The sequence below is a fragment of the Callithrix jacchus genome, chromosome X, assembly GCF_049354715.1.
Source record: "Callithrix jacchus isolate 240 chromosome X, calJac240_pri, whole genome shotgun sequence".
Classification (NCBI taxonomy): Eukaryota; Metazoa; Chordata; class Mammalia; order Primates; family Cebidae; genus Callithrix; species Callithrix jacchus.
In genome coordinates, this window is record NC_133524.1 from 31982556 (window position 1) to 31996113 (window position 13558).

Consider the following 13558-nt stretch of genomic DNA (forward strand, 5'->3'; position numbering starts at 1 on the left):
ACATCACTGATTTGTGTATGGAGCCCATGAGAGCCAACAGAGGATAAACATTGCTAATTTTTATTTTGTTCTGTATTTGCTTCCTCTGATAGAAGATAAGTTTCATTAACACATTCTCAGTAAGAAATGTACAAAACACAAATTGTACATAGAGACTCAGTGATAAGTATTTCATGGCTTAAGGAAATATGTTGACTCTTTAGACACATCACCTAGTATGACTTCTCTCATGTTTCACTTAAAAGAAAATCATTGGGGTTGTATATTTAAAGAATGCAGCTGTATTCAGAATGTGGTTCAGCAAATCCTGGCCTTATATGTCAAGCCTTCAAAGCACAAGGATCCACACTGTATTTATTTAAACAACTGTGTGCATCCTTCAAGAAGATGGCAAGGTTTTTTTCCTTTTTAAATGAAGTTAGCTTATGCAGTGTGATATTGTTTGGTTCTGTGTCCTCACCTAAATCTCATGTTGTACTGTAGTCCCCACGTGCTGTGGGAAGGATCCAGTGGGAGGTGATTGGATCATGGAGGTGGGCGGTTTCCCCCATGCTGTTCTCGTAATAGTGAGTGAGTTTGCACAAGATCTGATGGTTTCCAAGTGTGGCAGTTTTCCCCTTGCTTTTTCTCTCCTGCTGCGACATAGTACATGCCTTGCTTCCCCCTTTCACCTTCCCCCATGATTGTAAACTTCCTGAGGCCTCCCCAGCCATGTGGAACTGTGAGTCAACAGACCTCTTTTCTTCATAAATCCCCAGTCTCAGGTAGTTCTTTATAGCAGTGTGAAAACAGACTAATAATACACAGTTCAAGAAAAAGTACCTTTGAATTCAGTCTTTTCATTCAGAGGACAAATTTAACAAAACAGCTTATCCATTTAATATCAGCAAGTTATCTCTTAGCTTAACTCAGCCACTGGAATATAGTACTTTTGTCCTGGTATTCAGTACTACCATGATCTTTTTAGCTCCACAAATCATCAGGCCCATATCCTAATGCATACTTTAAGTTGGGTGCTTCAACAGGTATGCTGCCTATTCCCCATTGTGAACGGCCTAAATAATTAATGCTTCTAAGCACCCAGGGCTCTGAATCTCACCACTAAAATATGTGACTTACTTTCATATGCTTTACTTACTTTAAAAAGGGGGGAAATCCTGAAGTAGAAAAAAAAAGAGGTAGTAAAGTGCAGTTGTTTACAGAATTTATAGACTTTGCAAAGGTATACAATAGTTTTTAATGCACTGTGTTCTCACTTACAATTCCAACAGATTATTAGCTATATTCAGATCTTGGGTGGACAGAGATAATGTGATGCAGACATTGCTTTAAATCATGGAGGTGTAGTAAATTCTGGAAAACAACCTCAAACGTTTCCTTTTCCTTCTCAAAGAAATCAAAACCTGGCTTTCCTACAAGGTTTGACTTCTCCAGAAGAGGATGTGCTTCTTCCCACTGCTCCAGGTTGCTGAACTTCATCACATTTGTTTCAACCACCCTGTCTCTTTTCTCAGAAATGCCTCCTTAGAGCCCTCATTCACCTTCCTCAGCATCTTTTCCATCCGGGTCTACCACTGTCATCACGGTAAGGACCTCAGCCCCTGCTGATAAGTTCAGCAACCTTGGTCTCCTCAACTGCATGGACTACACTCCTTGACCCTCAGTGATCTCCAAGTACAATCTCCAGCAGCTCACTGGGAGGTACCATCTTAGATGTAGAAATTGCTTGAAAGCATTTTACTTCCAGGATATCCAACTTTTGAATTTTCCTGACTGTGATCTCCAAATTTTTCACCATAAAACTCACCCACACCCCTAACTTTTCCTTTCTGTCCTATCCATTTTGGTTAGGCACTTTGTCTTATTCTACCCTCATGGAAAATCTCAAGTATGAAATGAATTCCTCAACACATCATCATATCAGGCAATACAGCTGTAAGTGTCAGGAATCACTGAATCACAGTTCTTTTCTGTTCTGTGAGGTTAAGATTGAGAGGGTCAAGTATAACCAGTTTAGGGCCCAGGGAAAAGTAAGGACAGAAGATGGAGCTGACTCATACTGGGCTCCATGAGAGAAATGAGGGAGGTGGACCAAGTATTTGTAGCCTTCATAAAACCCTCTATTGTCTAGCCAGAGACAGCAGGAAAAAAACAATGAGCAGCTGGCTAGCAACCCCTGTTCTAGCCATTCATTACCACTGTAAAATGCCCTACTCTCATTTTGACCTTTGATCATTTACACCTCATCAGCTCCATATTTATTGAAACCTAGTTCTAAGAAAGGTGCTGACCATTCCTCAACAAATTCATCCAACTTTTGCCTAAGTCGTCTTTCTTGGTAATGTTTCAAAAGTGTTTTCACTTTCATTAATCCTCATTCATTTAAGATTACCTAGTCTTTCATTACATTGAAACAACAGAAGTTTACCAACTTTCCTTCTTTGCTTGGCTGAAAATGCTTTCTCAAAATTACCCAATAGTGACCCAATGGATTGTGATTTATTTTAATTTCCATTGAGCTCTCTTTATCATTTCACCTTTTCATCACATCTTCCTTGAACCTTACCCTACTTCCCCATGGCACTGGATCAAAGCATCTGTGTTATAGATTTCTCATCTCACACCCTTCAGCAATCAATTCTATGAAACTCATTCTCAAATCTCTGCAGTCTGCCCTCTTACCTCAGGTATAGATCTGTATCTTAATTTCTTTCTGGACGTGACTTAGAAGACCCATCAATTTCTCAAACACATTATGTCCACAATCAAAAGTTTCACCATCTTCTTCCAACCAAATCCTCTCCCCTCATTCCTCTCCTAACAATTTGCAGTCCGTTTCCAGACGCTGGCAATTCTATAGAACAGTCTCACAGTCCTCTCCTTCCATGTCTCTCAAGTGCAGGCCCTCAGAACTTACAAATCTTGGCCTTGGCGACTGCCTCCTAACTGGTCTTCTCACCTATATTACTAGTTTTCTGTGGGCCAGATAGAGCTGCCCGAATACATCTTTTTAGATCTTTTTCATCTGGTATATGATCTTCAGTGGTTCCCTGATACCAAAATGAATCAAACACCTCCGGTCAAACATTCATGCCACTATGATGTGACTCCACCTTTCTTCAGATCCCAAAATCAGAGAGTAGTTAAGACACTTACCCATGGATTCTGAAGTTTGACTGCCAACCACTCGGAGCAGCATAGGCTGACTGCTGTCGGACCTCTGTAGAGAGGTAGAAGGAGAGGACACCGTTGTGCCATTCACCTTGGCCTCTGCCTGGGGCTAAGGCATCCAAAAGAAAACAATTAATTTTCATAATAAACACACAAATGTATAAATATCAAAATATTATAGACACTCAAGACTCATAAATTTGGACCCTTCCTACTTTAGAAGCCCTCCCAAAGATGGTTTAATTTGGGATATTTCACTGTTGATATAATCCTGGATACTGTCTTTGTATCTGAAGTATCCCTAATAAATTTGAGAAAAAATTAGAGCTACACTGGAAGATTTAGAAGGTTATGTGAGAACAGTAAGATTGTGAGATCTCAAAAATGTTATGGAAAATTCGTAACTTTGTGGAGTATTAAGTAACAAGATAGAACATATCTCAAAATTTAAAATTTACAGAAAGCCAGAACTGTGTCCAAGTAGGTCCTTTTATGATGCAGTATCTTGCTAGGTTTTCGGTGGAGGCTTAAAGAATTATGTGTTAGGGATTAAGAGAAAAAACCCACAGAGGTATACAAGAAAATATAACTAATTGTAAATGAAAGAATTCCATTTCAAGAAGTAAAATATTTACTTTTAGAGAACTAGTGGAAACCTTTGGGCATTTTTTCCCAAGATGTATTTCAAATTGGTCAAGAAAAAAACACTTTGGTAGGAAACAATATAGAACAAACACAAAAAAGACACATTAGTTTTCCTGCGTCCTCTACTTCTATCCCTTGATACCTATCACTTTGCCAGGCACATACCAAGCACTTAAGAACTGATGTTTGTTGCACCTATAAAAAGTGCTTTGAAGTTTAGTTTTGTTTAAGAGGGGAAAATGACTGTTTGTAAAAATCCCATCTCTCTCCTCACTTGCTCCAGCAGCTGCCTTAGCCTATGTAACTGTGACTCCAGTTGTTTATTGTGGTCTTCCAGGATTTGCATCCTGGCTTCCAGGCGGCCTTTGTGTTGACGCAGTAGCTTGGCCTCAGCAATGAGCTCAGCATCCCGGGGACTCTGGGGAGAGGTGGGCATCATTTCAGGAGGGGATGGCAGTGGGGACAGGCCTTTATGTTCATGCTGCTGCTTTAGACGGTCATATTCTGCTTGCAGATTCCTGTTGGTAGCAAAGAAGTAAAAAAGAAAAAAAAAAAGAAATTTGAATATCATCACCAAATTTTATATACCACGGTAGATAGATGCATCTGACTGCCACCAAAGAACAGCAAGCAAAAGAGAGGCACTAATGAATGGTTTTAATGATGACAATCTTACCAGTGCTAAAAGAACAAAACAAAATTTGAAGCTTTCACCTGGTGTGTGAAGGGAGCCATGCTTTTCAATTTTTTATGTTATGCTAAAAGCCTCATGAGTGCTATGTTCAGATAAATAAGCAGCAAAGGATTTAATCACTTTGTAAATATTTCTTCAAATGTCATGATGTTAAAAATGTTACACCTCTATCAACACTTTGGTTTGCTTTAAACATTAGCAAATATTTTCAACAGAAATTTATAAGAATAGAGTAAGTATACCCATGTACCCACCACCTCGCCTTGATAAGTTTATCATTTGCCATGTTTTCTTCAAAAGTTTTTTGAAGAAATAGAGTATAACAGCCAAAGCAGAAGCTCTTTCATGTGCCCGCATCAACACTGTACCATTCTCTCCTCCCCATTGCCCTCAAGGAGATAATGCCACACTGAATTTCATGCCCAGTGTTACCATGAATGTATCCACAGATACTAGGTTGAGCTTAAAAAAGATGCTGATGTTTGCCTGTATTTTTTCTTTCCCCGACAGAAACACCCATTTTATGTGATTCAATCTAATAGCATTATTTTGTGTGTTCTTAAATTTAAAATTTAAGAACTTCATGTTTAAGAATATACATACCATTCTAAGAGTTGCCTTTTGCCTTCAACACCATTTTGGAAATTTCTCCAGGTCGATACATAATAGTGTGCTATTTTACTGCTGTAAGGTATTATTATTCTGTTGCTTGAATATGCCAACAACATTGTCCTGTCCACGTACATTTAGGTTGTTTCCAATTTTTCACTATTATAAACATGATGCAGTGAACTTCTTTTTTATACCTGTCTCCTTGGATACCTGTTTAAGAAATTCTTTACAGAATATAGTTTGATGTGGAATTGTTGGATCTTAGCAACATTTTCAACATTGCTACATGTCACCACATTGCTCTGGGTGACAAATCGATGGTTTTACTGATTTTCTCTCTCTTCAGTAGTGAATGAGGTTTTCCATTTGGCTCACCTCCTCCTCAAATACTTGGTGTTATCAGATATTTAAGTTTTAGCTTATCTGATGGGAGCATTTTAACTTGCACATCCCTGATTACTAGTGAGGTTAAACTTCGTCCATGTTAACTGGCTTTTCATGCTTCTTTTACCCATTTACCTACATTTTAAAGTTTAAAATTTTGATTTTCACATTTAAGACTTTAATTTACCCAGAATCTATTTTTGTGCTTGCTGTGAACATGCAATCTAATCTTACTTTCCCCCCACGGATACAACTATGAAGCCAGCCTCTGTCACTATATAGTCCCTCTATTTCCCACTGATTTCTAACGATGCCTCTGCAAAACATCAACTGCCCATAAATACACAGGTCTGCTTCTGAGCTCTCTATTCTAGTCTGTGGGTCTATCTGTATATCCCTGTGCATATCCCACACTCCAGCTGTAAACCAATTGAAATCTGATAGACCTTCCCAGCCCTACTTTGTTCTTCCTCAAAATTGTCTTGATTAGTCTGACCCCTTTGATCTTCTCCATGATTTTAGTATCTCTTTTTCTGATTTCAGGAAAATCCTTTTTGAAATTTGAATTCATAGGTTACACTGGGAAGAACTAAGTTTCTAATAATTGAGCCTTCACATCCAAGAATGTGGTGAAGTTCCTTTCTTTGGTCTCATTTTATGTCCATTAATAATGTTTTACGGCTGGGTGCGGTGGCTCATGCCTGTAATCCCAGCACTTTGGGAGGCCAAGGCGGGCGGATCATGAGGTCAAGAGATCGAGACCATCCTGGCCATGGTGAAACCCCGTCTCTACTAAAAATACAAAACTTAGCCGGGCGTGGTGGCACGCGCCTGTGGTCCCAGCTACTAGGGAGACTGAGGCAAAAGAACCACTTGAACCCGGGCGGAGGTTGCAGTGAGCAGAGATTGCACCACTGCACTCCAGCCTGGCGACAGAGTAAGACTCCGTCTCAAAAAAAAAAAAAAAAGGCCAGGCGCGGTGGCTCACTGCATGCACTTTGGCGCAGTGGCTCAATGCATGCACTATAATCCATGTATAATCCATACAAAGAATTAGCTAGGCATGGTGGTGTGCGCCTGTAGTCCCAGCTACTCGGGAGGCTGAGGCAGGAGAACTGCTTGAACCTAGAAGGCGGAGGTTGCAGCGAGCTGAGATGGTGCCATTGCACTCCAGTCTGGGTAACAACAGCAAAACTCCGTCTCAAATAATAATAATAATAATAATGTTTTACTTGTTATTCTTTTTTTCCCTCTTGCTTTACAGTTTGAATAAGTCTTTAATTTTTATTTTTAATGAATAGATGTAGGGTTATACATTTCCTCCTTGGTACCACTTTAATTATATACTAAAAGTTTTGATACAAATCATCACTTGATTCAATTCAGTGCCTTCTGTTTTGTAATTCCTACTGTGATATTTTTTTAACTTAACCCACCGTCATTGATATTTCCTAACATTTTTCACTTATCTGCTTGTTGCATTTTTCATTTAATTAGAGAACACCTGGATGATACTGTTCCTTTGAAATTTAGCAATACTTCTTTTCGTGACCTAGTTCATAGTCACATTTTAAAAATGTTCATGGAGTACTTGAAATAATGTGTATTTTTCCATTGGAAAGACAGAGTCTCTAACATCATGTGCTGATTTTGTTGTTAAAGTTGTCTATATCCTAATTTTTGATTATTTGTAGCAATTTTTGTTAGAGGAGTGTTGAAATACAATTATGAGCTTGTTAGTTTCTCCTTTTAATTCTATCATAATTCACTTTGTATACTTCAGGACCTGTGTAGCTAGATGGACAGAAGATCTTGAATGTTCTTGTACTGTACTTTTTGTTCCTAATAACAATGGAATAAAATTTATTGCTATACATTTTTCAACAGAATTTGATATAAATTTTATTCCATTTAAAGGTTTCTATGGCTATTCTACTTTCTTTTGGTTATATTTGGTTAATGTCCAAATAAACAGTATTAGCATATGCAAAGGTTCCAAATGCTTTAGGATTTACTGAGAATACCATTTCAACTGAGGACACTTCTGACATTTGATACCCAGTGACTGATTAGAACTCTTGACATCTTTCTTCTAGTTGTAATAAATACCAAAATAAGATGACAGATTTCTGTGGTTCACAGATGATATTTCATCAGGTGAGAGAAATTCCTATTCACAAATGTGGGATCTCTCTATCAGTGAGAAAAGACATGAAATGTAAGTAGTGAGTAGCCAAGAAAAGTTTTCCCATTGTCCAGTCTGAGAAAGAAAGATAATCTCACGACCAGGTCTCCTAAATATTTTCTGTGTTCCATACCCGGAATGAACATTCCACAGGGGACGGCATGTCATCCAAAATGCTCACTTTCAAAATGCTGGCTCTCCACACTGAAGCGGAAATAAAACCCAATCTACTCTTGTTTCTTTGTTTTCCTTCATTTTATTCATTCTACCCAGCACTTAAGCTTTCCAGGAATTTATTTACAGTCATGCAGAAAATCAATGTATGAACTTTTTCATCTACAGAAATAGAATCTCCTATCTGTACTGATTGAGATCCTATTGCTAGCAGTCTTCAAGGGTAGTTGTTTCTATAGTTTATTTCACAGCAATCTGCTTTGACAAAGCAGTGATGAGAAGAGATTCATCAAAGTAATACTTTCAGCCAGATTCTGCACACAGGTCTTCTGGGTGTGCACCAATGTATGTAACTGTCCACGTTAATTAAATCTAATTTCTGACAACTGGCAATCAGTTCGATGTTTCTGTGAACTAGAAGCAGAATCCAAAGTTCACAAGGTCTCATTCCATAGGAATTACTTTCTATTTTTCCCTCTTCATTAAAAGAAAACTTCAACGAAATGTTCTAACTGGCAACGCTTTTTATGTAAAATCCTATTCAAATGTTTCTACCAGATTGGTGTTCCTCTTGTAAACAGTTTATAGACATGGATTTCAGGATAGTACAACAAGAAATTACTGTCTTCCCACCTATTTTTCACAAAGGTGCTGAAAGGAGACTGCCTTTTCTGAAGAGATCTTCCTTGGTAACTTGATCCCGTGGGTTTAGTTGTTCACAAGACTCTCCTTTTATGATTTACTTATAAGTACCCTTTTTCAAGAAGCATGGTTTAGTATATACAACACATTACATTTCTGTTTTGGTGTTTTCCAGTGAAAACCAGAACAGGCTCATTTTAATCAGACGAGGCCTCAAAGCTGAGCTGTAAAGAATATCAATTGCTCCATGCAGGCCTTTCTTTCCTTCCCAGATGTTTGAAATTTCTCTGGGGAGCACATTTCCTTAAAGACTCACATCCTTCTTCAATTCTGGAAGATTCTCAGCTATTACAGCTTCGAATATTACTTCTCTACCATTTCCTCCATTCTCTTCTTCTGAAACTCCTCAAATACACTCCTAAATAAACCTCTAAATTCTAGTAAGGTACATTGTAATTGACAACTATTATTGTCAATTCTCCATTTCTCCTAATTGCTCGTTTTATATTAGGTTTTCTGTGAGTGCTGTGCCTAATAACATCCTCGGCATCATCATCTAATTCTCTTGCCTTCTCTGACAGGGGCAAAGTCTAGAATTTATCCTATCAAGTTTAGTAACTTCAATGACTACAGTTTTTTTGGCAAAGGTATCTTTTTCTTTTTTTTTTTCAGACCTAGTTACATTTCATCCATCTCTGTTTCTTAGTTTCTTGTTATTTTAGTGAATGGTACCCTTTACTTATGTCTTTAAGCATTTTTTTTTTTTGAGATGGAGTTTGGCTCTGTTGCCCTCGCTAGAGTGCAGTGGTGTGATCTCACTGCGACCTCAGCCTCCTGAGTAGCTGGGATTACAGGCCCCTGCCACCATGCCCAGCTAAATTTTGTATTTTTAGTAAAGACACAGGGTTGTACCATGTTGGCCACTGTTGACCTGAGGTGATCTGCCCATCTCAGGCTCCCAAAATGCTGGGATTACAGGTGTGAGCCACCACGCCTGGCCTAAGCATCTTAAATGTACGTAAAAATCTTTGGTGTACTAGTCTATCATTTTGCTTCTTTCTAGAATTGCTTCATCTTTTTCTTTTTTTTTGAGATAGGGTCTCGCTCTGTTGCCCAGCATGGAGTGCAGTGGCACAATTATGGCTCACTGAAGCCTCAACCTCCTGGGCTCAAGCAATCTTACCTCAGTCTCCTGAGTAGTTAGGACTACAAGCATGTGCCACCACACCCGGCTGATATTTTTAAAATTATTTTTGGTAAAGATAACACCTCACTACATTGCCTTGGCTAGTCTCAAACTCCTGAGCTTAAGCAATCCTCCACCTTGGCATGAGCCACAGTTCCCAGCCTCATTCGTTTTTTGATGTTTAATTGGGGTGAGGATGCTATCCCATTTCTTCACGTATTTTGGATCCTGGTTTGGAGACAAATTTTGCAAGGGATGTTTTGTATGTGCATACACATGCATGTGTATGTTTTCTATTATTCTTGTGTGTTTTCTATTATATGTTCCTCTCTTTTTAAAGTCACTGTCTGTCAAGTGGTTTTATGGCTGCTCCCAGCTACACACAGGGACTTAAGAGTTTAGAGCTAAGGGCCAGGCGCGGTGGCTCATGCCTGTAATCCCAGCACTTAGGGAGGCCGAGGCGGGTGGATCACAAGGTCAAGAGATTGAGACCATCCTGGTCAACATGGTGAAACCCCATCTCTACTAAAAATACGAAAAATTAGCTGGGCATGGTGGCGCATGCCTGTAATCCCAGCGAGGCAGGAGAATTGCCTGAACCCAGGAGGCGAAAGTTGCGGTGAGCCGAGATTGCACCATTGCACTCCAGCCTGTGTAACAAGAGCGAAACTCCGTCTCAAAAAAAAAAAAGAAGTTTAGAGGTACATCTGTTGGTAGTTTCAGCTCCTACATTGAGTGATAGAGAGATATCATTCATTTCATTGCCAGGCACTAGGTAGATTGGTTCTGGTCCTGGTTTCAAGGCTGCGATGCTCTTTGCAACTCCCACCCTTTGCCTCTTCCCCCAGCTCCATGCATTAGGACCATAGCTATGTAGAAGCTGTAGACCTCTGCAGCAGTCAAACTGTTTCTTTTCATGTAGCTTTTAAGTGTGAGAGAGAGAGAGTGTGTGTGTGTGTGCGCGTATGTATATATATTTATATGTATATGTGTATACATATATATATCCCTCCAGGTGTGTTTTTGTGGGGCTCTGATTTCAAATAGTAATCCTGGCTCCAGGCCACCAACTTGTAAGGAGAATTTTAATCCCAGTTACTACAGCAGGAGCTGAAAGCTCACAAATTTAGCCCCACTTACAACTCACAATGCCCTGTTTTGCTTTTTTTCTTTTACATTTCTGGTCCACAGAGATGTTCATCTTGCTTTAAAGCCCAACTATGTCTTTTTCATTTTTCATTCCGTATATTAGCTACCACTGGATAAATGGTAAGAGCAGAGAAAGATGCCTTAAAGCAGGAGCTAATGTTATCTTAATCAGAAGCCTACCAGGACACATTGATTTTGGAGATGTATAGTCAAGGTTCCTTCAGTATTAATTCACCAGGCCTGGATTAAATAAGTCGAACAAGAGCTTTTCACCTAAACAAATATATAACATCCATAAACCTCTTATTAAGCTCAATAGCAAACGATTTTGAGGGACTAGTTTTTCCTCCTGAAGCTCTGAGAGAGGACAAGCTGTCATGATAAGGATTCTAAAAGCCAGAAATGGTTATGTTGGCCAGCAACCAACTAAAATAAAAGAAATTCTTTGAGTCTAAATTCTCTTTTAAGGTACTTCTAAATGTTCATGAGAATAATCAAGAACTGGTGCTCGAGGGTTTGAACTACAGATGATTTTTACTAAATGTTTTCTAATAAATGCAGTCATAGTAACAGAGCTATATTAGGACATTTTTGTTAGGGGTTGGGAAATTGAGACACATAGCCCTTATCAATTATGCAATTGAATTTTCTTATATTTAAAAACATCTATGTCAATACTTTTCGAGGTATGCCACAATGCTAGATGTTTAGATGCAGTATTAATGTAGAGGAGATCATTCTGATAAATAATCAGTAAGTTACTTACCACTGTTCCAAGGTAAGTTACTTGAATGTTTAACAAGTACACAACATACTCATTTTAACAGCTGTCAATTATATTAACACATATTCTGCTTTTCTTAAAGGTATACATGTATATCTCACCCCTAATGATTCTCTAATTGTTAAAATGTAGTTATGAAGTCATTTCAATACAGATGAATATATGTCAGCAATCGGACAATGACTCCACAGAGAATCTATTTACATTCTTGATTATCTTGTAAATTATATTTCTCTGGTAGCTCCCTAAGGAACATAAATTCAAATTCACTACACATGGCTTCTGTCACTACAATTTCTTTCTGTAGTCAGTCATCCTGAAATAAGCCTTCCATTATTAATTTCTTATTCTCTATAGAGCTAAGAATTCCCCCATTCTACAAACATATAGATGTATCTGAATTTCTGTCATAAAGTATATAAACTCTGTTGTCCACATGCAAATTTACACTCAAAAAAACTTCCAAACCAGCTAATAGAAATGAGATTAATCAAATTCCCAAGGCTTGCTGCCTTACCTCAACCTGCTGAAAACGTGAAAGCAATGACCGATGAGTGCCTCTCTAGCAATCATAACTATTATGTATGATAAGAAACAGTACAACAATCTTTGTGTAAGTCATCTACTCTTTAAATGGAGCTTCCCTACTACGTATAATTATATAGTTGTATTATGATATTTATGAAGGTCACTTTCCAGTGATCAATGTTTTCTTAACAGTATTACACATTTGACTGTATATCAAAGTAAAGTAGAACACCTCCAAAGATTGGCATCTAAAAGGAACAGATCCAAAGAAATCTGGCTTTACCCTCAAATAATATTAAATGCAGCTAAATCGTAGCCACCAATCTAAATTCAGGCAAATGTAGTAAATTTAAAAAAATGTACACAAATTCTGCAAGCAAGACGAGTTTTAAAAACTGGAGATTGCACAGAGCTCTTGAAATTACAATAAAGTTGGGTACAGTGGCTCACACCTGTATTCCCAGCACTTTGGGAGGTTGAGGTGGGAGAATCACTTGAGCTCAGGAGTTCAAGACCAGCCTGGACAACATAGGGAGACCGCCATCTCTACAAAAAAAATTAGCCTCATGTTGTGGTGCATGCCTGTAGTCTCAGCTACTCAGGAGGAGGACACTGAGGTGAGAGGATCGCTTGAACATCGGAGGTTGAGGCTGCAGTGAGCTGTAATCATGCCACTGCACTCCAGCCTGGGCAACAGAGGTAGAGTCCATTTAAAAAAAAAGTTACAATAAAGATGTACTGGTACCAGAAGAGAGGCCTCAGAAGCAACACCACACATCTACAACCATCTGATCTTTGACAAACCTGAGAAAAGCAATGGGGAAAGGATTCCCTGTTTAATAAATGATGTTGGCAAAACTGGCAAGCCATGTGCAGAAACTGGATCCCTTCCTGACACCTTACACTAAAATTAACTTCAGATGGATTAAAGAGCTAAACATAAGACCTAACAAACACCATAAAAACCCTAGAAGAAAACCTAGGCCACACCATTCAGGACATAGGCATAGGCAAGGACTTCATGGCTAAAACACCAAAAGCAATGGCAACAAAAGCCAAAATAGACAAAGGGGATCTAATTAAACTCCAGAGCAAAGGAGACAATCATTAGAGCGAACTGGCAACCAACAGAATGGGAAAAAAATTTTGCAATCTACCTATCTGAGAAAGGGCTAATATCCAGAATCTACAAAGAACTAAAACAGATTTACAGGAAAAAAAAAACACCATTCAAAAGTGGACGAAGCATATAAACACTTTACAAAAGATGACATCTATGAGGCCAACAAACATATGAAAAAATGCTCATTGTCACCAGTCATTAGAGAAACACAAATCAAAACCACATTGAGATACCCATCTCACACCAGTTAGAATGGTGATCACTAAAAAATCTGGAGACAA

General features: G+C 38.6%; 1 protein-coding gene across 25 annotated transcripts in view; it reads right to left on the minus strand.

The window, feature by feature from the left end:
* The window catches only part of DMD (dystrophin), a 2312475-nt gene that overhangs the window by 25340 nt on the left and 2273577 nt on the right, over positions 1-13558 (minus strand). For all 25 annotated transcript variants that reach the window (XM_054251383.2, XM_035288503.3, XM_054251382.2 and 22 more), the window contains 2 exons: positions 4091-4334; positions 3157-3280 (listed from right to left, as the gene is read on the minus strand). In XM_054251383.2, the coding sequence (XP_054107358.2) occupies positions 3157-3280; positions 4091-4334 (368 nt within the window). The remainder of the gene's footprint in view (positions 1-3156; positions 3281-4090; positions 4335-13558) is intronic.